Below are 27,928 nucleotides of genomic sequence, written 5' to 3'. Positions count from 1 at the left end.
TGGGGATGGGGCTCCTCCGGCTGTGCCTCTACGAGGAAGCCCTGTTTTCTGCTGGGTTAAGGCTTGTCAGGTGTGGCCTGTTGGGAAGGAGAACCCACCTACCCGTGAGTAACCCTCACTTACGCTGTGGAAGAAGTCCAAGAAACTTCTTGGTTCCTGTGCTGGGTAGTTTTATGCCAATTTGATACAACCTAGACCCATCTGAAAGGAAGGAATCTCAAGTGAGAAATTGCCTCCCTAAGTTTGGGCTGTAGGCAAGCCAACCTGCGGGGCATTATTTCACTTGGTGATAGATGTGGAAGGGTCCAGCCCACTGTGGGTGGTGCCACTTTGGTGTTCGTAGAAAGAGAACAGGCTAGGCAAGCCATCAGAAGCAAGCCAGAAAGCAGCACTCCTCCAAGGCCGCTGTATCAGCTCCTGCCTTCAAGTTCCCGCCCAGTTTGAGTTCCTGTTTTGGTTTTGCTTATGGACTATGATTCAGGATATGTAAGGCAAATAAATCCTTTCCTCCCGGCTTGTTTTTGATCATGGTGTTTTGTCACAGAAATAGGAACCCTAAGTAAAACAGTTCCCTGGAGGAAACTTCAGAACCATGCCTAGGTTTGTCATTAGGACATTATTAGAAGGGGTAGACATTGTTTATACCCCTGGGAGAGAGGGGATGTTTAGTAACAGGACTGTTTTCAAATCCTAAGGGAAGGAAGGAGGGTTGGCTAGCATGTGGAGTGACACTTCTGGAAAGGTAGCAAATTGTATTCAGAAGGGTAGATATGAGGTTCTGCTCTTTAGCTGCTCTGCAGCTTTAAGCCCAGAGCTGATTTGAACACTTCTCTGTACCTAGAGCTCAGGAAATACCTGCCTTTCTTACCTTGTCTCTCCACCTCGCTCACTGGCCCCTCCCTCATGCCTAACTCAGCTAACCTTGTTTTCCAACTCTCAGCGGCCAAGTATCCCCAAACCCTTCCTCACCTGACTAAAATAGTGCTCGGAGGTGTTGTCCTGAGAACCTGCCACTGTCTGCTGCATGACTCAGTGAAGCGGGACAACTTTGGGTGTGCTATTTTGTTGGTTTAACTGGCAGACGCAGACTGCCATGCAGCAGTGGTAAGAGGACCTGCGTCTCTCCCTGCTGCCTCTCTTGCTGCTTGCTCCAGCATGAAGCCCGGCACAGTGGAGGGCATTCAGCTGAGGCCCATCACCTGTTTCTGTCTCTAGTCTCCGGTGGCTCTTTGGAGGCTCAGTATGACCTTGTCTTATGCTGTGTTTACACTTCTGGTGGCAGGTGTGTCCTTGGGCAACTGAGAGGCTCTGGGAACGTGGGGACGGGTTGTGAAGAAGTGAGTGAGGGGAGGAGCCTGCTAAGTGAGCCAAGTCACAGAATTTCCTTATCAAGCCTGAGTCTCGGTCAGACTATTGCCTGGCTTGCTCATACATACAGTCTCTACTTAAGAGGAAGTGTGGAGAGGAAGGAAGCTAATATAAAAGGGTACAGGCCTGGGAGTTTTGAAGAGACTAGCCATAAAGCTTTTGTCACCAAAATGCTCCCCAGGAGCCTCCGGACTGGAGTGGTGTTTTTAGTTTGTTGCAAACTGTGTAATTTCTCTTTGCTACACAGCACGTAACTGGCAACGGAAGTTCTGAGGACCACTTTTGGCCACTGGGACTGGCCCTGGAGTCCAGTCACTGCATGAAGTGCCTCAAGGCTAGGCATCAAGCCCCAGCCAGCTTTGAAAAGGGAAACTTCTGTCCTGTTTTGTATCCTGCCTCAGGGCTCTTTTTGCTAGGCTCCAGAAGCCCAGAGCCATCCTCTGTGTGGGCAGCCAGAACCCGGCCGGCCCAGAGTATGAGTCCATGCAACCTAGGTCCCCTAGCGCCCCCTACAGATGCTGCGAGGTGAGATGGGGATCGGGTTGGGGAGAGGGCAACCAGGCTGTGAGCCACAGCACCACACCCAGGACCCCACCCAGATCATAGGAGCACCTAGCCTCCAGGCCACAGAAACGGGGCGTGGGTCAGAGCCCAAAGCATCCCAGGCCACCAATATTGCTCCGCCTGTGGCTACCTCCTCCCCTGGAGTCCCTCTCTCCGCCCCTGTTGCCTGCCAGGACCGGACACGCTGCTGCACTTCATCTCTTGGGGCGCTCTTCGCCTGGGCCAACGGTCGCATCCTGTGAAACTCCGGTCAGCGGCCGTTTGGTGTTGAATGTTCCCTACCAAGAGTGCATGGCTGCGGAAGCTAGGCGCAGACCGGGGCCCCGGGGGGTCGCCCTCCGGGAAGCGGTGATGCTGTTGTTGTACCTGGTGCTGCCAACCGGGCACCTCTACAACCTGGACCCAGAGAGTGCTCTGCTGTACCAGGGGCCTTCCGGCACGCTGTTTGGCTACTCCGTGTTGCTGCACAGCCACGGGGCAAAGCGCTGGTGAGTGCGCCCTCCCCAAGCGCGCCTCCGCCTCTGGGATTCCTTGTCTGAATCAAACTTTCCGCCCTCCAGGGAGATCAGAGAATAAACTTGGCTTCAGCCAGCTCGCTCACTGGAAAGCCTCAGAACTAATTAGGATGACAGCCCCCAGGGTGCTCCTGGTACCCGATTCCAGAGTCCCCAGTCTCCAGGAATGGGCAGAGGAGGTGGGCGCCACTTCCCTTGCTGCAAACTGCACACGTGTTGAGACCGGACCCAGAGCAGGGTGGGTGGGCAGACTGGTTCACATCTGAGTGAACTTGCCTGGTTCTTGCTTTAGGCTCATCGTGGGAGCACCCACTGCCAACTGGCTCTCCAATGCCTCGGTGGTCAATCCTGGGGCCATTTACAGATGCAGGATCGGAGAGAATCCAGACCAGACCTGTGAACAGCTCCAGCTGGGTGAGTTGGGTCCCCTGGACCAGGAGATAATGAACACTCTCCCTTCCTCCCCTTGTGGGCCCAATGTCGGGCAAGTCCTGGGAGAGGCCATGATGCCTGTCTCTTCTGCTTTAAAGTGCATGCTTTTCAATGTTAGCCCCATACCAGCTTGCTTGTGGGGGTAATCTCCTCTCCTTCGCTTGCTGCTGTAGTTGATCACAGAATCTGGCAAAGCTCTTTCAAAGGATGCCTTCTGGCCAGCCACCTCCTACCCCTCCTCCACGTGTAAAAATCTATTTCAAAGCCAGAGGACATAGCCAGAGAGGGGTTTTAAGCATTGTATTTTCATCTCTGACTTCTCAACTTTGGTTTAGGATAAGGGGCACATCAGGAATGGAAACATCAATGGATTCTATACCCTGTCATTTAGCCCAGGGGTTTTTCTTTCTCTTCCTTTTAAGGAGAACAGGGATGAAAAATTGGCGTGTCTACTGTTAAAATCATTAATATAGTATGTCTAACATAATTATTAACTTTCCTCTCCTCAAATTCTCCTGTTAAGCAGCCCTGTCTTTCAGCCCTCATTTTTTACGTCTTTATTTAGGTTTTCAGCAACTTGAGAAATGTGTGCTGATGGCGGAGGGAACAAGTTTCATGTTTCAAAGTCAAAAGCAAATTTGTTGCACACGGACGCATGGGGGAAAGAAAGGGGAACTAGTATTAATTTAGATCTATCTTGTGCCCTGTGCTGTTAAGGGCTGTTGTACATATTGCTTAATGGTTTCCCCTCCAAGCAACCTTAGGTTATGATTGTGCTGTTTCTGCTTTCCGTAGTAGGGCTCCAAGGCAGAGAGCTGTGGGTTCCGCCTTTAAAATTACTTTACTAGTCTTAGCCTTATCCCTTCAGATGGACATCTTCAGTGAAGATAAGACTTAATGAAGGGTTTGGTGTGCTGTCCTTAGAGATGACATATCAACTACAATGATGAATTATAGGTCCTAATTGCTGAATTTCATTTTTATCTGTAAAGGACTATTTGAGAATACCTCAATGTCTTTAGCCTTTTACAACCATCTTTTCTTTGTTGCTGCTTGCTTGCTGTTTTCTTCTGTTTCTTTCTTTATGATTTTACCTCAGCACCCATAAAAACGCAGGAGTTATCTATGTGTCATGCTAGTCTACAGCTAATACAAAAGCACAAAGGATACTGGGAGTGGGAAAACACAAGAGAGAAGAGGAAGGGGGAAGGAGAGAAACAACCAAAACAAATTTTATTCGGGAAAATAAAACTATTATAAAATCTAATTCTTTGTGAAGGAGGGATGGGTCTCAGAGCATCATTAGGCATTCCCTATTCCAAATGGCAGATGGGGTGCATACAAGATGCACAGACCTGTGCATTTGGAGTGATTTTAAGTATTTTCATTGCTTGAGAGAGTAGTGCAATGAGTGAAACTTTGATCTGACAGAAATTCTTCACAGAGTCTCTGGAGAGAGCAATTTCTCTTCTGTGGTCCTAGCATTCTTTCTGGATCCGTGATGTAACAACTACTGGTGGTTACATCCTGCCTGGAGGGCACAGAATCTATTTCTGGGTGCTTGTAAAGCTTTTAGATGATGGCAGCTGTCAATTAAAGGAAAACCTAAATTCACTGGAGGTGTGGAGCACAGAATTTGCCACAGAGGCCTTCAAGCACAGTGGGTGCATACAAAATATAAAGAGTTGTAGGATGGATGAATAAAAGGAAAGTACAAGTTTGATAGTCATCAACTTGATTGGTAGGTCAAAGAGTCAGCAGTGGTAAGCCAAAGAAATATTTCTTACCTTCAGGATTTGAGTCGACCACAGAATTACAGAGACGAAAGGGACAGAAATGACTATACGGTCTTAATCAGTTGACTGGCTACAGCATCAGCTACAACTATGGTAACACTTAGAATATTTTTTGTAAGAGAATTGGCTGGAGTTACTTCTCAGGGAGTGGTCTGAACAACACATACTCATTTCTTGGGGAAATTTGTTTCCTTAACTAAGAATGAGTTCAAAAGTATTCTAAATTTGTAAGATAAAGTACTGATGCTGACTTCTAGAAAGAAAGCTAAAAACCATCCATTGATTAGTAGAAACATATTTGTAACCTGTGCAGCATTGCTTAGGAACACATTTTGGGTATGCTTTGTGTGTGTAGGAAAGGAGGAAAGAGGAAAAAATTCTACTGGATGATCCAGATAGATTATTTACACAATTACTTATAATCATATATTATCTAGAATCTGAGTAACTATAAAGTTTAAAAATACTGTGTTTAGCTGGGCATGGTGGCACATGCCTTTAATCCCAGCACTTAAGAGGCAGCGGCAGGTAGAACTCTGTGAGTTCAGTTCCAGGCCAGCCTGGTCTATATAGTGAATTCCTGGACAGCCAGAGCTACGTAACGAGACCCTGTCTCAAACTCTGCCCCCAGTACTTCACTTAATATCAGATATATATCAGACATTCCAAAATTAGTTGTTCTTTATCTTAAGAATATATGTGATGTCTGCAATAAAATGTTATCAAAATAAGTAATTAGCGTAATTAATAAACTAAAAGTACAAATGTTAATTGTATAAACAAAAACATAACAAATGGAAATGAAGCCAAATGAAAAAATTCATTGCCCCATCAAAAAAGTTATAGTGAGAGACAGAGCTATTGGCAGTAGGTAACCTCTTGCCTCTGGAATAACTTTACTTCTTATCATGATTCTAAAAGCGCCCAGTCTTGTAAAATGGTGTCTATCGGCTATTCAGCCCCAAATATGGGGTTGTCCATAAGTCTCTGTCATAGGCTAGATAAATGGCTGCCTCAGATAGGCTCCGGTCCCCTCCCGCCCTAGCATAACCTATAGCAGATGCATGCCATGCTTGAGCCACTAAAGCCATAATCAGAGTCGAGCAGCAGCAGCCATTTATCTAGTGGTCCCCAGGGGGTGATGCTGGCAGTGCCCCTTCGGCAGGCTGCACTGGCTGCTGGGGCCACACTGAAGCCCTTGTTTGTGTACCACCCGGGCTGTTCTCTTCCTGTGTTCTCAGCCTCTCCCTGGCACCCTGCCTGCCTCAGAGGTGTCTGCTTTTTTTTTGCTTTCTTGCTACTTCCTTCCATGAACAAAAAAAACTAGTCTCCCTCAGGAGGACCTAGGTCTACATCTGCTTGTGGAGACAGTGTCTAAGGACGTCATGGTGATCTCCACATGCCCCTTCTCTTCTCTGTCAGCTACCCTGTGCCCTTACTGGGGATTGTTTAATAAACTTATTGGGTTACTAATAGTTCTTGAGTCAGGATGATAAAATAACAGCTCCATTAATACATTTAAGCATGATCCATGCTTAAAAAAGCAACATTCAACAGAGTAGAAGACAACAATGCATGACTGTCACATTTATCTGGGCATCATAAGACACTATGAATTTTTTGTTTTGAAGCAGGGTTTCTCTGCGTAGCCCTGGCTTACCACCAATGTTCTGCCGACACTCTGGATTTTTTTTTTTATCTCTCTTAGCCCTCTCTCTCTCTCCTCCCTTCCTCTCCTCCACTCCAGTCTCTCTCTCTCTCTCTCCAGACAAAGAGGATACTGCAGCTCTGAATCACTGATTTGCCTGTTTATAGAATCTAAAGTTACACAGTTATGCAGATCAGTAAAGTAACCACTGGCCACATGTGGCTTCTGAGGACAGGAAATGTCCAAAGTGAGAAGCTCTATTAAATAACTTACATAGTAGATGTTAGACAATACAACACTAAGATATGATTGCCTCACGCTACAAGTATCTTGAAGTACTATTGATAGCTTGATTACTGTTTTGAACGGCTCTAACATTCCTTTTTACCTTCGTCATGTGGCAGCCCTTTGGTGAAAGTGTTAGTTGAGCATACTCTCCATGTCTGAAAAGCACTAACCTCCAGAAGCTTGACTGTGGTGGGAGCTCTGCTGTCTCTGTGGTTGGGACCTTCCCTTCCCCTTGCAGATGCAGAGCTCTCCTGCTGTGCTGCTAAGCTTTTGCCTCAATTTCTCTTTCTCTTTCTGGAAAGACCAATGGTCCATAGCAACTTGATTGCCATCACCCATTTTGAATACATTTCTGGAAATAACATTATCTTAAGAAATCTACTGTTTTTATATTTCATACCCTATTTGGGAAGGGTCCAGTCCCTAAGCAGGCATCATTTCTGCCTGATTGGCTAGTGTTAGTAATACTACAGTGCAAACACTTAACAGTTAAAACTTCAAATAGATTCTGGGTAATGTTCTTTTTGTTTGCAAAAAGCGTAAACTTGTAGCTTATGAAGCTGAGATGAATACAGATTGGTCATTTTGAAAAATCATCCCCAAACATAGGCCACTCTGAACACGGAGCATCATGGTGGAGAATGCCATTAACAAACGCTCAGGTTAAAAGGTAGAATCTGGGGTTGGGCAAGTAACTTAGTTGGTGAAGATGTGTATCACTCTGGCAGAAGACCCAAGTTCAATCCCAGCATCCACATTAGGCAGCTTACAGGCACCTGTGATGCCAGCTCCAGGGCCATCTGATATATCCGGCCTCTCCCATGGGATGGATCTCAAGTATGGCTAGTCATTGGTTGGCCATTTGCTCGATGCCTGCTCCATCTCTACCTCTGCACTACATATAGGCAGGACAAATTTTGGGCTGAAGGTTTTGTGGGTGGGTTGGTGTCCCCTTCCCTCCACTGAATATCCTCCTGGCTACAGGAGGTGGCTTTTTCAGGCTCCATATTCCCCACTTCTATAAGTCTCAGCTAGGGTCCCCCCCCATAGACTCCCTGGAGCCTCCCCCAGAGATGTCCCTACTGATTTCCATTCTCTCTCACAGCCTTCCCTCCTCCTCCTCCTCCTCCTCCTCACTCCTGATCCCCACCCCTGTTCCCTTCCCTGTCCCTCTCTCACCTTTCCCCTCCCTCCTACTTCAGATGTATATTTTATTTTCCCCTTCTGAGTGAGATTCAAGCGTCCTCTTTTGGGCTCTCCTTGTTACTTGACATCTTTGGGTCTGTGGAATGTGGAGTGGTTATCCTGTCTTTTATGGCAATTATCCACTTATAAGTGAGTACATATCATGTTTGTCTTTCTGGGTCTGGCCTACCTCACTCAGGATATTTTCTAGTTCCATACATTTGCCTGCAAATTTCACAGCACAGTAACAGTGATAAGAAAGAGTTTGTCTCAGCAAGATGGAAGGCAAGAACTGACCCCTGACATCTGCCCTCTGAACTGCATACATGCACTCCTACAGATGTGGGGGAGCTTAGCGCGCATGCACGCGTGCACGCGTGCACACGTGCACGCGTGCACACACACACACACACACACATACACACACACAAATGCTCTCACATGGGCACATGCACACATACAGGCACACACAAATACATAAAAATTTTAAATTATTCAAAATGGTATTCATATGTTTTCCAAATAAATCCTTAAATCCAAGAAATTATCTGAGAACTATGAAAGTAGGATTTTCCTTTTTTATTGTCTAATGCCAGAAACAAATGTTACTGTAAGTTAGTAGTAAAATTATTTTAGAAATAGAATTAGTACAGAATTGGATTGTTAGTAATTCCAGCATTTGAAGAACTAACATGAAGAAGCTGGCTGCTTGAGTTAACCCTTTCTTTCCCCCAACATACTCTCCAGGAGTCAGTTGCGTGACCTTGAACAAGCAGCTCTCCCTTCATTAAAGTGTCTCAGCATTTGATGCTGATATCTGAGATAATGCATATTTCAAGAATACTTTGAAAAAATTTAGTAAAAACATGTGTTTACAGCTACTAAAACCATGCCGATGCAAAGAAAAAAATATAGCAAACAATAGAGTAACTAACTCCTAAGTTACTTTCAGAAAATATTGCTATTGGAATACATTTTTCCTTTGTAGCTGTTACAAGAGATTATATGGGTTTTCTGGGGGACTTTGAAGAAACGTGTGACAAAGAGATCAGTAGAGATGCTGATCTTAGAGTCTGGTGACCTTGTTTTCTACAGTTCTGAAGCTTCAGAACGATCCAGGATCAACTCATATTCATGAAGTTTCAACCCTACAGCATGGTGCTGCTGCTGCGTAGGTGCAGTCACTGTGATGGGAAACTTTCCTTAAGGATGGGATGGGATGGGATGGGATGGGATGGGATAGAATAGAATAGAATAGAATAGAATAGAATAGAATAGAATAGAATAGAATAGAATAGAATAGAACAGAACAGAACAGAAAAGAACAGTAGTGAAGAGTTAGCTGGTTAAGCATCTGGCTTTGCCAAGCCTGTAGATTATACAATCTTTTTTTTTTCCCATACAGATTGAGTATGCCCATTAGCTATTATTAGATTTTGCTAGCCATCCTAAGATCACATTTAAAGACCTCTTTTTAACTAAAGGAGAACATTTTGAGGATGCTTTCTCATTTTGAGGTTTAATCTGATGTTTTCATTCTTGTTTGACTCTAGATTTGCAGGACGAAAAAAATCTTAGACGTTTGATGCTTTTCGTTCCCCGTGTCACCCTTCAAATGTTTTCGTTACACCGCGTCATTTCCATTGCTGTTGAGTTCTCAAACATCATGGCTACCTTTTAGAAGAATCACTACCATGTTTAATTAGATGTGTGAGGAAATTGCATGTTTTAATCATATGATGTACAATATAATGGACTTATTAGTAATTATGGTTTGATAGGACAAACTAAATGAAAGGGCCATTTAGGTTAGAGCTGGAGGCAGTTGCTGTTTAAATCACACAGTACTGTGAGCGCCCTCTGGTGTCTACATTAAAATCAGCAGAATGTATGTTCCTTGGGGAAAGGAAACATTTGCCATTTATTGAACACCTACTAGGTGCTAGGCAGTTTTGTATGTACAGGCATACGTTTCTGTAATCCTTGCCTGTATGTACTAGTAGATTTTATATGATGTTAATTCATCTGTCACTTTAGTTCTAGGTGTTTTTTTTCCTGATAGTCTGAATTTGGGTAGATAATGGAATTTTAACAGATTATTTTCACTCTGCAATTATTACTTCCTTAAAAATGTTATCTTAAATTAATGACTGTAGAGCATAGAACCAAACAGGAGTTGTTCACTTTCTATGATTAACTTAAAAAACATAACAGGTGAGTTTTAAATGTATGTTTATATTGCAATAGAATAGATCTTCAAATTTAACAGACAAAAGTAATTTTTAAAGTAGGGGCTTTTGTTATTTTTCTGAAACCTGAAACTGTCATAAATTTTGAAAGAGCAGATGTGCTTATCTTAGAACACAGAGTCAGACTGAGTGCCCCCACCCAACGTCCCTTAGGGGAACCCACAGAACAGTGATGAGGACGGATAAACCAGACATGCCATCACACCAGGAAGTCCCAGCATCCCCCACTGCAAAGCACTCCACTCAAGCCCTGAAGGTGGCTAACAAGAAGGGGGAGGGGTCAGAAAATTGAGACTCTCCATGAACAAAACACAGTTGACTTCTAATGAGTTATGTGATGGGTTTCAGAGCTAGAGTGAGGACCTGTCTCAAAAAAATAAAAATAAAAAATTGTTGATTTTACAATCTGGGCAGATATGCTATATTTTATGCATTCTCAGATGGAGAAACAGATTTCGGACGTGTAATTGAGTTCACTTAATTCACACATCTGAAGATTTGTAGAATTCTATTGTAGATGTTTTAGAATCAACTTAAATATCAAAAAAATTTTTAATTGTAATCTTTTGATTTACTGGCTTCATAAATTTGGTCAAGTTCTCAACTCCTTTAAAACTCAGTTTGGGGCCCTGGGGAGATGCCTAGGAGGGCAAAGTGTTATCTGTGCAAACATGAGGGCCTGAGTTCAACCTCCTGGCACCCATGCAAAAGCCAGGCATGGTACCAAGCCTCTCATCTCTGGGGAGGTGGAGACAGGAGGATCTCTGGATCTCACTGGCCAGCCAGTCTAGCTAAATAGATGAACTCCAGGTTTTCTGAGAGACTCTACCTCAAAACATACAGAGAAGAACAACTGAAGACCGCTCCTGGGTTCACCTCTGAATACACATGTGCACTCACCCATGTGCCCACACCACAGACACATGCTTTTACACATGCACAGGACTCAGTTGTCACACGAGTAAAGGGATTAATAGTGCCATCTTCTGGCCTCACTGTGAGAATAAAATAGTGTTCGTGTTGGGGCTTCTCATCAAGTGATGGGCTATGGATGCAAGAGGACTGTGTTGCAATTGACATGCCTTTTGGTGATTAACTGAATCCTTAAGATGACATCCCTAATGGTGTCTTCATCTTGTGCTCACGGGTTCAAGCCCAGCTCTTGTCCAAGCACATTGCGCTTGTCTCGTTTCTTCCCACAATCCCTAGGGGAACCCACAGGTCCCAAGTGACTTGTCATCCTAAGTCACCCTGCTCCTAGTCACACTTAGGAAGATCTTCAAACTCAAGTGCCATGTCCTTCACACCATCTGCTGCTATGTCTTAAAACTCAAGGAAATAGTACTGTGGAAGGGAAGTAGGGAACACAGAAACAAATTGACTCTTTTTTTCCCCCCATTTCTGAGTCTGGTGAAAACATGGCAGTCTTTTGTCATATCTAATAAGGGTTTTTTTGTGGCAATGTAATATATTTTAACCACCCCTCCCAAATATATATCAAGTCAGTGCCTGCTTGCTGTGTGAGCAGCAGTGTTCTGTGCGTGAGGATGCTACTGTCAAAGCACAGCCAGTCTCTCATCCTCGAGGTGGTGCAGAAGGCTGAATAGCCAGTTTCCCATCATCCCCGCTGGATTTTTAGAATATTTATAGTGTACCAAGAAGGCAAACAGCAAACTAAAAGTGGGGTAGTGGGTACAAGTAAAGAGAATACCCTGTTAGTTTTGTACTAACATTCTTATTTTGCCCATTAACATTTCTAATTTTCATTTTTGTATACATTTGTATATACTGGTAAAAAAGCATCAGTTGGAAACTAAAAACTAAAATAGTAGGCATATATATATATATATATATATATATATATATATATATATATATATATTTTTTTTTTTTTTTAATTTTCTTCCAAAATAAGTATGGACTTAATTCTTAGGATAAGGGGGTGGTTTTTAATATGAAAATTTCCCTTAATTTGTACTGAGGAGAGGCATTCAACTGTACTAAGAATTAGCCATTATAGTGCAAAAGAGTGGAAAAACATAACATGCTAATTTCTGCTGACCCTTTTTATATTCAACCACGTAAAATATTTTTTCAGTCATGGAACTGATTTGATTTGCTAAGAGAGTTAGCTTAGCTTGGTAATGTATAAGGCGACTTGAAAATGGGATTATGCATCATTGCAGCATGACATTGGGTAAAGTAAAAAATAGATTTTTTTATGATCTTGTCAAGGACATTTATGAAAATTAGCTTTCTTGTAACAGTCTTGGCAGACATCACCTCTGCCCACATGAATACCAGATTTCTTCACAAGAAGTATGTTTAGGATTTAATTGTTTACTCTAGTACCTATTTGAAGCCTACGAAGACAGATAGTTCACTATTATTTTGAAAGGCCTGTAGGTTTTCCCTCATAATGATACAGGGAAAGGCCTGGCCATCTACACTGTTGAACCATTGTTCTTAAGGCCAGTTTCAACCCCAAATATCACCTGGGAGATATTTTTTAAACGCTGATGGCCAGCCCTCCCACCCCACCCCCGACCCCAACCCCCACCCCTTGCAGCATATCCAAGTGCCAGGAGGGAGGGCAGCTCTTGCTTGGTATTTGTCTAAAACTGTTCTATGTGGCCTCAGGACCGTTCAACTCCTTCACACGGAATGGTAGATGCAGAAGCGCAGAGGCTGAGGGAAGAAAGTCTTAGAGGTATAAGAAAAGCATAAAATGTGGAGATCTTTCCCCTTCTGCTGAGATTTCTCTGGCACTTCCCCAAAGTGAGAAAATGTCCTAGAAACCAAGGGAAATCCAGAGCCGGGAGGGTGACTTCCAGGCTCTTCCTGGACCTGACTGTCTAAGAACTGAAACTCTGCTGTACTGTGGCTGAACCTGAGGGTTACTCTGTGAGAAGCAGCTCAAGAAGTGAAAAGGGGAAATATTTCTCTCTCTCTCTCTCACTGTGTGTGTGTGTGTGTGTGTGTGTACGTACAAGTGTATGAGTGTAGAAATAATTCCTCACAATGTTATTCTGTTCCTGAATTTTCATTATGGCTTCATAGTCATATTTTTGACACATATTTTGAACCAAGACATAACACAAATAGAAGAATGGTTGGTGTTTTCCATTTGTACACTTCCATTTCCAGCACACATTTCTGCGGTTTTGTGTTGGGATGGGATGATGACTAAGAAGACTTGGGGATATGCCAAGATTAATAAGGTCGGGGCTAAACCATGGAAGCAAAGCATCTGAAAACATGCGTATGGAGCTAACCCCACTCAAAACAGCGCCCCCTTTCGACTGGTTAATAAATTGCCCTAATTTCTTCCCATTGATCACGTCCTTGTCAGTAGAAACCCTTGACTGGTACGGCTGACAGTCCTCTCTAGAGCAGATAAATGATATACATTTAATGTATATGCGCATAATATATTTTTAACATTTCCACAAATCAGAGACTTTATCTACAAATTAAAAAGCCTCTGTAGTTGGAACCATACACTAACACGTGTGAAAGGCTGTGTCTAGTGGTACTTAACCAATCTTCCACCCCCACACCCCACACCCACTCACTATGTGGTTACTCTGTTCAAGAACCATTTAGCCTCAGCACTAGAATCCTGGGAAAGTCTGGCCACATTTCATGTCAGGTAAACATCTCTTCTCGTGGCTTCTCAAGGGCTCTTTGTTCTGTTTCTAAGAATCATTTCTCTTAATATAGGGTCAGGAGTAGGGGAAAAGAGGGGCATAGAGCACCCACGAAGTGAAGGCCTAGGACCTTATGAACTCTCAGAGAAGCCATTCTAAACAAGCCAGGTCATACAGAAGTCCTTCTGGGGGTGGCATGGAGGGTTGAGAAAACCCCAGAAATGGAGAGAGGGCAGTTGAATGATAAGAACCGGGCAGAGGGAGCAGGAAGGCTAGGCAATAACAGCCGTAACTGCTGCTTGCAGGGTGAGCACTACTGAGCAGGAAGCAGCTTGGATGAAATAGATAACAGCTTAACTTGGCAAAGGTGTCTCTAATGTTCATTTAAAACGTAGGGAACAGAACTCCGCTAAGAAACACACACTTGTGTGCAGTATGCTATTCTTGCACATATGAACTTCTGGGCCATTTTCAGCTAGCAAATTTGCATGATGTCATTTTTGTGCTTCCAAAGAACTGTGTTTGTTGTTTTTAAACTTCTGGTGACTGTCTCTAAAGAGAACATTTGTTTGCAAATATCGAATATAATCTTGAGGAAAACACCCATTTTTCATCCACATGGGAACAGCGAAGGTGGCATCTACAGTCAGTCCCGTGCGCTCCAGTTTCTAACAATGGCTTCTGAACTGGAGGCCAGTTAACTGGGTGTGGATTACAATGTTAGAAATAGTTTGATGTTTTCAGAGGTATTCTCTATAATATGTCATTGATTCTTATGGTAATGAAACTCCCACTACAGGTAGACTGGATCTACCTTTGAGGGATCTGTTTTTGACATTCATTTTAAAATGTTGGTGATTTTAGAGACAAGTCAAACTGAAAACTGCATCACAGTGAAAATTAAATTTTCTTTTGGCCTCTCTTCTTGTTTCTCCTATGTTGGTTTGGACTCATGTAGCCCTAGCAGCTCCCTATGTTAGAATGCTTACCCTGTTGATCTACACCTAATACAAACACCGTTCCTTTCTCTCCTCTTACTCTTCGCTCCTACCCCCACCCTTTCTTTCTTCCATAATTTTCACACAGAAAGCTCCGTGTCCATCTGGACCACTCTTTATCAGGGTTTGGGCTATCGCAAGCCCTTCTTCCTGCTGCTTAGCTATGCTCTTTCTCTGGATCTGGTTGCCTCCGTTACTTGGCCTATCTCCCCTAGGCTACTCTGTTAGCAGCAGAAGGCATCACTGTTTTCCAGGAAACGGAGCCAAGAAAGCGTTACCCGTGCTCTGTTCTAACCATGCACCTGCTCTGACTTGAGCAACCCTGGAGTAGACAAGCCTGCCTGGACTCCCTGAATAAGACCCAGGAAAGAGTCGGGAAACTTCTTTCAGCTCAGTTGTGTTGGGAGCATTAGGGCTTTCCATGAGTGGTGTTTTGAAGCCCACACACATATCATCACAAATATCTCTCTACACTTCTTACACAGAATCTTTATGGCTTAGGACAATCAGGACAAATTATTTCCTTTGGAATATATTATCTCTATCTACATAGGCACGGTGAGGTTTCCCAGGAAACTGTACCTAGGGCTCAGGCTAGGGGGGGAAGCATGTCTAATGATACAAAGACCAGTGTGGGAAATTTTGTCATAAGAGAATGTAACACTTGGTGACCAGTGTTCAAAGAACAGCAGCTTCCTCTATAGTTACCTCACCTAACTGACGCTATCGCATTTGTCGGCTCTTGGGACTGGACACAGAGTATTCAAGTATTGACTAACGAGGATAAAAGTACAAATAGCAAAAACAACCTATGACACCCATCTTATCTTCTTCTCCTCGAATCGGTGCTTTGAAATCACTTTAGCACAGAGTTTTACTGGAGCTCCAGCTCAAAAACTAAAGGTGTGTGCTGGCAAATAAAAGGTCATTGCCCTTAGGATGACTGTCACACATGTTAGCAGGCCAGTGTCCCACCTGAGCAGTCCTTTGTGTTGGACTTTCTTTTTTCAACTTATGCATTTGCCACAGTGTGCCTATTGACTCTTTCTTAAATTTACTACTCACACCATCTTGTTTTCAAAGACAGTTTATCTTTGTTGAAAACACCAGTCATCCCCACTAAGTCTAAAACACAGGGTGTTTTGTTCCAAACGATATGCATTGTTCGTGTGCTAATCATATACTCTATACATGCCCAGTCGTCTTCTTCCTGCTCCAACAAACAGTGCTTTAATTGCTGACAGCCATTCAAGAAACATTTTTAAAAAGTGCTCTGGCGACCTGGCCTGCGCTGATAAATGGGGGAAGGCAAAACAGAAAGTCTTTCCCAAACACCAGTCTCTCAGCTTGGATCAAATGAGTCTTCCCATCTTGTTCCGACTAATTAGCCACCTTCTACACCGCCGAGGCCACTTCTTCATGGCCACTACAACGTCACTCATGGGTCATTTCAACAAAGAACATTCAGCTTTTATAGAGAACAACTATGTGAGCAGAGAGCAACTCACATTTACCCCTAAATTGTACCCTGAATATAGGATGAGACTAAAGCTGACTAAAGAGAAAGCCTGGATGGAAGTGGCCAGCTTTAACTACTCTATTCTTACAGAATAACATTGCATCCAACAAAACTGATAAGAATGTTTCCAAACGCTTCAGGTAGCCCCAGTGGAGAGAGCTGCGGGAGGACTTGCTTGGAAGAGAGAGATAACCAGTGGCTGGGGGTAACGCTTTCCAGGCAGCCAGGTGAAAACGGATCTATTGTGGTAGGTACTGAACTGAGTCCACTGATCAAGATCCAGCCTGGAATCAGACGTTCTAGGTGTGACGTTCTCATATTTTGTTTTGCTTTTTGTTTCCTTCAGACTTGTGGGCATAGGTGGAAAAATATATATTACATAAAGAATGAAAACAAGCTCCCCACTGGCGTTTGCTACGGCTTGCCTTCTGATTTGCGGACGGAGCTGAGTAAGAGGATGGCCCCATGTTACCAGGGTAAGTGTGATGTGACGCAGCCAGGTGGAAAGAGCAAATGAAGGCTTACAGTTGGCTTCCCTTTGTGGCTTCATTTTGCCCGCTCACACACAGAGATCTTAGATACGGCCCTTGTTTAACTTATAGCATCCTTCCTTTGTTTGCCCAGTATAAGCCATACCTTCTACAAACATTATGTGTTTCTGAAAAGCACATATTCAGCTTCACTTGAATAGCTGCGGAAGCTATTCGGTAATTATCCACTCTTGTACTAAACTTATTTTCACATCAGTGTCAGCACACCTAATGCCAGGGATTTACATAGAAAATTCTTATTAGAAATGAAATGATTACCTCTCCTGTTTTCCTAGTTGTTTCTAGGAATCTTTAGAAGGGTTCAAGGCATTAGTAAAAGCAAAGCCTCCCACTTCGGTTCCTCAGCGCATATGTATTTCTTGAAGAGGTTGGGGGTAGTCTCTAATGTAGCACTTCTCAACCTGTGGGCTGCAGCCTGTTTGGGGGCTCAAATGACCCTTTCACAGAGCTTACCTACGACCACCAGGAAACACAGATGTTTACAGTATGATTCATAAGTGGAGCAAAGTTAGTTACAAAGTTCCGATGAAAATAATATTGTGGTTGGGAGTCACCACTACAAGACAAAAGTCAGAAGTTAGCCGGGCATGGTGGCGCACGCCTTTAATGCCAGCACTTGGGAGGCAGAGGCAGGCAGATCACTGCGAGTTCGAGGCCAGCCTGGTCTATAAAGTGAGTCCAGGACAGCCAAGGCTAACACAGAGAAACCCTGTCTCAAAAAACAAAACAAAACAAAGCAACAACAACAACAAAAACCAAAAGACATAGCACTGGGAAGGTGGAGAACCCCTGTTCTAACATTTGGAAAGTGTGTCTCAATGGGAATTCATTGCCCTAGGTGTTTTACATACAGAACTAGAATATAAACAGAGTTAGAGATGAATGTCAGTAGCATTTAAGATATTTGCAACAATCAATAACTCTAAAACTGTCTTTCGAACACTAAAAGTAAATATGAATATTAATTCTTTCTAATGACAAAAAACTTTTGCCATCTCCTTTATCATACAAAGAGAATTTGAATTAACTGTGAAAACTCTGAACACATATTGAGCATACTGATTCCTGATAATTTCAGAATCTTTACTGTCTGGATTCTGATGCCATAGAGAAGTCCATGTAATAAGTGTTTATGTTTTACCTTTGAATGCAAGAAGATAAAAGATGAATATTAAATTTTCAATTGTAATAAAATACAGTCTAGATTCTTATATGTTTATTACTTCCTTTTGCCTAATAGTTTTGTTTTATATATTTAAGAATTTTCATGCAGGAGTTATTTTTGCTTAAAATTTGTCTAGCTATATCCCTTTAAAAGTCAAGGTCATATAGACATAGCCCACTGAAACTTGTAAAATGAGGGCTCAAGGAAAATTCTAAAGGAGTGAGAAATCATGGCAAAGAATGCTAATATATCCAAGTAGTAATTTGTCAAAAGGACGAAGTGGTCCTGGTTTTTCTTCTTATAGACGTTGAAGAATGAACAAGCTTCCGAAGGAGAATCAGGCTGCTGCGTCACGTTGTAAACTCCCAGAGCATGCAGTCACAGGGCATGACAGTCAGCGATCTCCCAAGTCCACATCGGTCTTGATTCTTTCAGTGAGGCAAAATGGGAGAGAAAGGATGATCCCCTCCATCAGTCAGTGTGAGAAAATGGAACGTCCACCTGCAAAAGATTGAAATTGGGTTCTTATCTTACACACACAAGTAGACTCAAAATGGAATACAAACTTCAATGTGAAGCTTCCAGCAATGCGGCCCCTGCAGAGCAGCAGTGAAAGCAAGCGCCCTGATATTGGTCTAGTCGATGATTTCTTGGAGGTCACAACAAAAGCTATAGCCACAAAAAGAAAGAGACAAATGGCAGGACAGCAGGCAGCAAAGCTTCTGCGTCACCAAGGGGGCCATCCAATGAACAAAGAGACCTTTTCTTTTCCAGTGAAAGCAGAGAACCAGCCTATGGTTATATGAAGGCAGTTGGTGTCACTAACCATCAGGGAATATAAATCAAACCCTGTAAGATCGCCTCTTACCTGTTAGAATGGCTAGTTACCATAAGGATGAGAGGTTACTGTTAGCAAAGATGGCGTGAGTGCAAACTTACTGTACCATAATCAAAGATTATGCAAATTCCTCAAGATACTAAAAATCGAAAAACCCAAACAACTCAGCAGTTCTTTAAGGAGTTTGAGAGCATAGAACTCATGGGTAGTGTATGTATGTGAGCATACATACAGTGGGATGTCATCCGGCCTCAGTAATCCCGGCCATTTGAGACACCATGGATGAATATGGAGAACACCATAAGCCAGGCACAGAAGACAACACATAATAACACTTATATGTGAAATCTGAACATTGCGAAACAGGACGGCAAAGTGGTTGGGGAGGTAGGAGGTAGAGCAGGATGAAGAGATGCCAATCACAGGACACTGGTGCCCGGTTTTGTAGGATGAGCGAATCTGTCAAGGTAACACAACACATGGGGGCCTATATTCAAGGAGACAGCCAGTTGAGGGAGTTTACCAGGGGAGTTGATCGCCATTGTTTCTACCACCTACAGACAAGAAGCCACTATGAGGAGAGAGGTGTATTGGGTTGCTTGAGTGGGTGGCCACTCTACTCTGTGTGGGCTCCATAGAACATCCTGTAGTGCACCTCCAATATGTACAGTAACTCAGGGAACAGTGAACCCAAAGATAGAAATACTCACCGACTCATTTTAACTTTCAGTACATGTTTCAAACCCTCCCCATGAAGAGGCAGAGGGAGAAATGCCTTTACTTGAGATGCATGAGGGTAATTTGAAGATTGACGCAGGAAAGCTGAAGGATCTTACCCAACGACAGTTACTACTATTGTCAAAAGTGAGGTGCAAGGAACAGATCTAAGGAGTGGCACCTGTGAACACCTCTGAGAAAAATAAAGCCATGGAGGATGATACCATTATCAAAAAATTAATCCCGAAGGAGTACAAGTCTGACTCAGAAGGATCTTAGGTTCAAGGCCAGCCTAGGCTACACAACAAAACTCTGTCTCAAAAATACAGAGTCCCAATTTGTCTAAATCAATATTGAATATTTCATTTTAGATTATGTGAGAAAATTTGGAGAACATTTTGCGTCGTGTCAAGCTGGAATATCTAGTTTCCACACTCAGGTAACGGACCAATGTCAGCCCCAGTGACTATCCATGTGTGGCAGCTTAGTTGTGGGGGTTCTCTAAACTTACAGTAGATTTTGGGGTCAAAATTGAGTAACATTTGAATAAGATCTCCGAAGGAGTTGACTACTATCACCCTCTTTATTTTATTTTATTTTTTTGTTTGTTTGTTTTTGATATTTTGCGACAGGGTTTTACTGTGTAGCCTTGACTATCCTGGACTTGCTTTGCAGACCAGGCTGGCCTCGAACTCACAGAGATTCGCCTGCCTCTGCCTCCCAAGTGCTGGGATTAAAGGCGTGTGACACCCCTGCCTGCCTATCACCCTCTTTATACCATTTAATGTTCCATGTATAATTTTACTACTTAAATTGTAAATGACTGAGCAACACAGGACTAATTAAGAGCCATGCTATAGAATATTGTCTCTGCTAAGAATTTAATGGAGATCTAAGGTAGCTGGCTTTATCTTGTTAACTTGAAAAATGAAAATCTCTACCCAAGTCTGTTGTTTTTAATTACCAGTTGAGGGTAAAGGAGATACATGAGTCTGTTTTTCATTAGAATTATGATAGCAGTGAGGCTTAATATGCTTGAAAATCAGAGATAATCCAGACTCTCTCCCCACTGCTATGCAGTATTATAAAAGCAATTGTGATTGTATCTGGCCCTCTGACTAAATAATAATAATAAATAATAAATGTAAATTCTCTCAAAAAGCCATTATGATTTCATAAGTGTTTTCACCTCCCTGGAGATAAGTGCTGTTTTGGGTTAACTGCTTCTATACACGTTAGCATATTTAAAAAACACTTAAAACAATTCTTTCTTTAGTCTATATTGAAATGACTACATTGAAAGTTCAGAATTTCTTCTTTTTTATTTTCTTTTTTTAGTTCTTAAAATTTACTTTAAATTTATATATCATACACACACACACACACACACACACACACACACACACACACACACATTGTATCCCCTCCCTCCTCTCCTCCCAGTCCCTCCCTCCCAATCTCTTCCCCTTATACTCTTTCCCTTAGTCCTCAGAAAAGGAGAGCCACCCCCAACTTACCCCAGCACACCAAATTACATCAGGACTGAGCTCCTCCTCATCCACTGAGGCCAGACAAGATAGCCCAGTTAAGGTGCAACGATTGAAAGCAGGCAACAGAGTCCATGTCATAGACAACACTCGCTCAGCTTACTAGGGGACCCACATGAAGATCAAGCTGCCCATCAGTTTATATATGCGTAGGGGGCCTAGGTCCAGTCAATACACACTCTTTGGTTAGTACTTCCATCTCTGTAAGCCCTCATGGGTCTAGGTTAGTTGACTCTGCTGGTTTTCTTGTGGCATTATTGTCCCCTCTGGGTCTTTCTATCCTCCCCATGGCCCTCTCCCCACTCGCCCACTGGGCTTCCCAAGCTCTGCCTAATGATTGGCTGTGAGACTCAGCATAGAATTTAGTCAGCTGCTGGGTGGGGCCTCTTGGAGAATGGTTAAGTTCTGCTCCTGTTTGTAAACACAGCAGAGTATAGAGCATAGTCAATGCTGTCAGGGGTTGGCTCTCTCCCACGGGGAGGGTCTTCGGTTGAACCAGGCATTGGTTGGACATTCCCCCAGTCTCTGTCTTTATTTCTGCACATCTTGTAACAGGGTAAATTTTGGGTCAGAAGTTTTGCAGGTGGATTGGTGTTCCCCTCTCACCACTATAAGTCCTGCCTGGCTAGAATTTTGCCTCCTCAGTTTTTGTGTCCTTTCCCCATACCCCAGCTCAGCAGGATCAGCTAGAGAATTTCTTCAAGAATGCTCTATATGTCAACTAGGTCAGATTGCTATAAGTTGTTACTCAACAAAGACAAAGGGCTGCTCCTCCCTCCCTCCCTCCTTCAAAGTTATGATAAAATACTCCCTAAATTTCACTAGCCTTTTTATTATCTGAGCTGAAAGTGTTATGGACACTACTCAGTGATTTTTCCAAATTAAATAAATTAATCCTTCTTATACTATTTGGTAACACATGATTATCCTAGTAATGAACCCTAATGAATTATACACTGACCCACACTGACCCACATTGCATTTGTCCCCAAAGCTTACTCTAGGGTCTAATGGCCCAACATGTCATTTTTGAAAGCCACTGGTAAACGAAAGAGTCCCAGAGTTTCTTCTCTAAAATTCTACACTTAGCTTTTCTGGCTGTTTTTTAACATATGGTTTTAAAGTAATGCATTTTAACATGTGGTTTTAAATTAATACAACGTTTCCATTTAATAGCTTCAATATAAAATGCATTTCCTGGCTATTTGCCTAGAGTGTTGTATATTTGTAAGAGATTTGGGCTGTTGAGATTTAACTTTCAAGTGATGATGAGTTTTCTCTTACAGGATTTAATCGTGATGGGGGCCCCGGGATCTTCTTACTGGACTGGCTCCGTCTTTGTCTACAATATAACTACAAACCAATACAAGGCATTTGTAGACAGACAGAATCAAGTAAAATTTGGAAGTTACTTAGGTACTGTAAAAATTTGAGCAACTCAAATGATCTGTGCCTTAGAAATTATATGTACTGTTTTAAACATCCCATTGGCCAGTAACAATTAAGCACATCAGAAAGTGTCTCAATTAAACATAAAGCCAATTGCATTTTCATTAACTCCATATCTTATACTGACATAGGGCACTACAGTCATCATCACTTTGTATTTATGTAGGAACTGTTGAATGTTCACTGCATCTTAGGAAGTACCCACTTGTGATACGTCTAATTTATCAAAAGTTTTCTTTTCTTTTTTTTTTATTATAAAGAAAATCATTTAATTGGAGCTGGCTTATAGTTTGGAGGTTTAGTTTATTGTCATCATGGTGGGATGCAGGCAGAGATGATTTTGGACAGGTGGCTAAGACATCTATAGCTGGATTGGCAAGCATCAGGAAGAGAGTGCCACACTGGGGTTAGCTTGAGCATCTGAGACCTCAAAGCCACTGACAGTGAGATGCTTTCTCCAAAACAACCACATTTACTTCAACAAGGCTGCAACTCCTCATAGTGCCATGCCTATGAGCCTATGGAGAGTGTTTTCTTTCTTTTAAATTTTTTTAATTTTTTTACATATACATTTATATTATTATACATATATACAATAGATTAACTATAGCAAGAAGAACCATGACATAATCAGGAATTATGTAAATTTTTAGTGTTCCTTGTTTCTCTCTCCCTCTCTCTCTCTCTCTCTCTCTCTCTCTCTCTCTCTCTCTCTCTCTCCATGTGTGTCTGTGTCTCTTTCTTTATTTCTAAGACAGAGTCTCACTGTGTAACCTCAGTTGTCCTCTTGTTCCCTGAGTGCTAGAATAAATGTGTGTGTCACTACGCCTGGCTCATTAGGAAGTTTTTAGACTAACTCTGTATTAATTTGCTCATTTAAACACATGTCTATGAACACATATATGTTAATTCTTAGCTTATCAAATGAAACCAATGGATCTTAAAATAGCATTCCAGATAAAGGAGAACATTATGAGCTATATTCTAAAAATTATTTTGGCTTTTTCCTTATAGAAGTTTATTTTAGTTTTTAAATATTATCTTGGATTGTTTCTCAGAGTTTAACATTTTTTTATTGTCCCTTCTCATTGTTGCTATTTCACAAGTCAAAAGCATCATATTTTGTCACCTATCTTTCTACAAAATACAAATTTTATTGCATCATTTCCTTTTACAGTAAAAACTACATATGTTCTGCAGGTTTTTTTTTTAAAGACAAAGGTTTGTTTAACCCGTATGTGCTTTAAATGTGAGCATCTTGTTCTCAGAGAGGGCACTAGTAAAACAAGCAGTATTTTAATATCATTCCACAGAGGCCGTAGGTCACTCCCTTACCTGTGATTGAGTACCGTAGGAAATGTGACACCATATTAGGTCTCTTTATCACGTAAAGTAATATTTTTATGTAAAGTCCGTCAATAGAAAGATTACATGAAAGTATTGTCATCTGGAAGCTTCAACGTTCTTGCGTACTCTCAGATGTTGCGGCCGCGATACTGAAAACCAGTTGTTTATTCTGTTGCACAGGGAATAGCAGACCAAGTGTCCAGGTCATGTTTTCAATATTGAGAGCTTAGAAACTTGAACCCATATAATTGTTTTTATAATACACATGTTAAAATTCCTTAAGTGACCCATTGGGCACAGTATGCACTCCTGTAATCCCAGCACTTGGGAAAGCAAAGGAAAGGCAGATCTCTGTGAGTCCAAGGCTGGTCCGGTCTACAAAGTGAGTCTAGGAACAGCCAAGGCTACATAGAGAAACCCTGTTTGGAGAAACAAACAAACAAACAAATGCTTCACTGACCATTTTAACTAAATGTAAGTTTTTGAGGCTTTTTCTAAAGTAGTCATTTTGAACAGTTTTGTTTTACTTCCTGCAAGGAGTTAGAAAAGCACATACCCACTGTGGTGAGTGTCACGTATTTCCCTCTTTCTATAAAGGCTACTCAGTTGGAGCCGGTCATTTTCAAAGTCCACATACTATGGAAGTCGTGGGAGGAGCCCCTCAACACGAACAGATAGGAAAAGTAAGACACATTTTTTCTTCTCTCTTTTTATTTCTTTACAAGGTCTTGAATAAATTACATGAGATAAGCAGGAGTTAAAGGGAAACCATAAACATTTTAATGAATATAAGATTAGGATGATGAGAAGTATATTGCAGCAGTTGAATTTGTTCAAGATTTATTTATAGTGCTCAAGTAAATTTAGCTGGAAAATTTTAAAGGGGAATTGTAAAGAAGCAAGGCTTTGCCCTGAGTAAAGTGCTTATAACGTATAATTATCTACAGATGTCCCCAAGCATGCATGTATTGCTTATTATTTAGTAAAAGTGAGGTGACACAGCAGGTAATGCTGCATGGTCACACTAGAAAGAATAGAATAGAAAATTTCTATGTCTAGATTTTTCTACTTTGCCATATGAACACTGGGCACTCCATATTTTGGTAAACTTTATTCTGTGCTTTCCATATGGGATCCAAAAGCTAGTTCCTTAAAGAACAGTGTTGCAAATCAGACATATTAATATGAATATTAATAATTCATATCACTCTTAAAAATTTTAGTGGTAACAATTTTATTAAACATTTGATATTTTACAATTGTCCATTTGTATGTTTTACAGATTGATGCTTTAATTAAACCAATAAGTTATGAGCTGTATTTTTTTAAAGAGAAATTTTGATAAGAAAGTAAACATCTTTGAATTCGTTCCCCAATTGCAGGCATATATACTCAGCATTGATGAAAGGGAACTGAACATTATATATGAAATGAAAGGTAAAAAGGTAAATACACTTCTGCCTTTGGGGTGACTGGGGGACTTCTGTGAATAGCCTTGCGTGCTCTCATTGCTCGTGTGCTTTGCTTTGGAACAGCTTGGCTCATACTTTGGAGCTTCTGTCTGTGTGGTGGACCTCAATGCCGATGGCTTCTCAGATCTCCTTGTTGGGGCTCCCATGCAGAGCACCATCAGGGAGGAAGGGAGAGTATTCGTGTACATCAACTCTGGCTTGGTATGTATGACGGCGCATGTGCATGCATGCTTATCTGTGCATGTGTGGAGGTCGGGAGCTATCAGGTCCTTCCTACTGCGTGTTCCTGGCATCCGATTAGGATCATCAGACTTGTACAGGAAGCAGTTTTATCCACTGAGCAATTGTGCCAGGTCAAAGATATAGTCTTAAGCTTGTTTGATGGACCAAAGTAAAATTTCTACTGTTGTACTGATGCCCTGAAAATGAAACAGAACATGACAGTGAGCAGCTACTTCTGAAACATGAGATTTGGGGTGCAATAGAGTCAACGGATGCAGCTCCAGCCATTGGCATTTCCTTCAGTTTCATTTTGGCACAAATAAAAATTGGAAGAATGGTTTTTGAAAATAATTCAAAATGGATGTTTATATAACCCAACAATTATTGTCCTAATATAATTTAGTAAGTTATAAAATGTTTGTTATTAGGACTAGATGAAGCATTCAATGTTTTCAGTTTCTTTATTTGAAAATAGAAATAAGTTTTGTTGGTAAAATATCATGGTTCATTTGTATTATATCTTAAAATAATATGAGATTAGCGTCATTTATTCTGAAGTGGGTCCACTGTTAATTAGATAATTACTGAGTAGCATTCAGTTTTAAGTCATAAGCAGTATTTGGCCCATTGGTTTGGAAACAAAAGCCGGCTTGAAAGAAAACAGGTTCATTTCTTAGGACACAGTATCTTTTAGTCAAGGTTTAGCTCATTCAAAACTGTCAGGGAATTTAATAAATGCTCATTTCCAAGGTTAAACTAAACTATATAATATGAAGGAGAAGGTGTCTTAGAAGGTTGGGGAGTCTCAAAGTTCTGAATCCAGACTAGAGGGGTCACACACAGGGATTCCCTACACTTTCCTTAAATTAAATTTGATGTAGAAAGGATATATCGCCCTCTGGACAGGGATCTCTTAGATCCCCTTAACAGCAGGGTACAAACAATGTTGCTGCACACATCCCGTCCAACACTTCCCCTTCATAGATGGGCTTCTGTGTATTTATAGACACTTATTTAGCAGGAATCTCTCATTTCCCCCCTGTGGCAAATATCTGGTATGTTTCTCTCAACAAGGAAATGTTTTTTAAAAAACAGTTTATCAGTAAGAGTTACCATTAAAGTAATGGAACATTTTCCCCACTGAAATTTTAGGCCACCCCTGTGTGAAAACAGATAAAAAGAAGGCTAAGGGAGAGCCTACACACTCGGCTACCCTTGCCCCTTCCCTCTGACTCATCCAGGAGCACTGCTGTTGAATACGGGGATCAGTTTAGTCATTGGTTTCCATGTTTAAATCCTGCAGTGTGGATTTCTCTCCCTCTGTTCACATTTAACCTATTTCTAAACTCTGTGAAATGGCCCTAGCCACCGAGAAGCATAATATTTTCTGTACCTCATCTGCTCTCGCCTGCGCTAGCATGGGAGAGGAATCATCTGCTGTGTTTACCCTTGTTTTTTCACAGCTCCTAGACAGGCAGGCACTCCACAACTGTTTTCAATGGACTGAAAGAATGAAGTTTACCTGTGTGACTTGGGCTTCAACCTAATCTACTAAACAGCTCTCAGAGGTCCCCAGTGGGCACTTAGCTGCCATTCTTGATGACTGCAGGATACTTGAGCAGGAGCAATCACCACTCACTTCTCTTGAAACTCTTCTAAAACGCCATTGTCTTGAGGTTATACATGGTTGTCTTCCCTGTCTCACTCCCCTTTAGTCATCTCCTAAGGATCCACACCATTTTATCCCTCCTCAGTCCTTGGATTTAATCCCATGCCATGGTGTGGATGGTAGTGATTGCATCTATAGAGATAATTTCAAATTTGTAATTCATTTAGGAAAAAAAAAGTGATCCTTAGTGAGAGTCAAGACTGGGAAATGCTATGGGAAAAGTTGAAAATCATCCCAGTTGTGGCCTCTTACCTCTGGATTTCAGGATTGAGTGAGATGGCAGGAGAAGGAGAAGTCACTGGAATACAACATGGCAAAGGGCAGGTGACAAGTGATTAGTACATGCAAAGAAGGCATGGTTTACTTTGGGCCAAAATATTCAGAGAGAGAGAGAGAGAGAGAGAGAGAGAGAGAGAGAGAGAGAGAGAGAGAAATAGGAATTTCCTCTTATTAAAGAAAAGGTAAAGGACTCTTGGCAAAGCTTAGAATGTGTAATTGTGGAACAAAGAATAGATTTGCCTGAAGAGAGGATGTGAGCTATGAATAGAAGTGGAATTTGTTCCTAAAACATGGGATTGGGCTGAACAGAACTCATCATAGCATTATTAGACAGCTCAGCTTATATACAATATACATGTATTATGTATAGCAGCTCAGCTTCAGCCTGAGAGACAGCAGTTGGCCAGTGCATTGCTGCTAAGTTCCCAAAGGGCAGCGTAAGTCACTCCTTTTCTCAGAG

General features: G+C 41.9%; 1 protein-coding gene across 1 annotated transcript in view; it reads left to right on the top strand.

The window, feature by feature from the left end:
* Positions 1-2,069: 2,069 nt before the first annotated feature.
* Positions 2,070-27,928, top strand: part of Itga4 (integrin subunit alpha 4) — a 69,979-nt gene continuing 44,120 nt past the window's right edge. Inside the window, 10 exon segments of the mRNA XM_051167127.1 lie at positions 2,070-2,246; positions 2,249-2,420; positions 2,740-2,861; positions 16,353-16,459; positions 16,559-16,688; positions 19,855-19,922; positions 22,317-22,446; positions 24,424-24,509; positions 25,209-25,271; positions 25,362-25,499. Coding sequence (XP_051023084.1) covers positions 2,204-2,246; positions 2,249-2,420; positions 2,740-2,861; positions 16,353-16,459; positions 16,559-16,688; positions 19,855-19,922; positions 22,317-22,446; positions 24,424-24,509; positions 25,209-25,271; positions 25,362-25,499 — 1,059 coding nt within the window. The 5' untranslated portion in view covers positions 2,070-2,203.

Source organism: Acomys russatus, chromosome 24, assembly GCF_903995435.1.
Source record: "Acomys russatus chromosome 24, mAcoRus1.1, whole genome shotgun sequence".
NCBI classification, from domain to species: Eukaryota; Metazoa; Chordata; class Mammalia; order Rodentia; family Muridae; genus Acomys; species Acomys russatus.
This window is presented reverse-complemented; position numbering and strand designations above follow the sequence as displayed.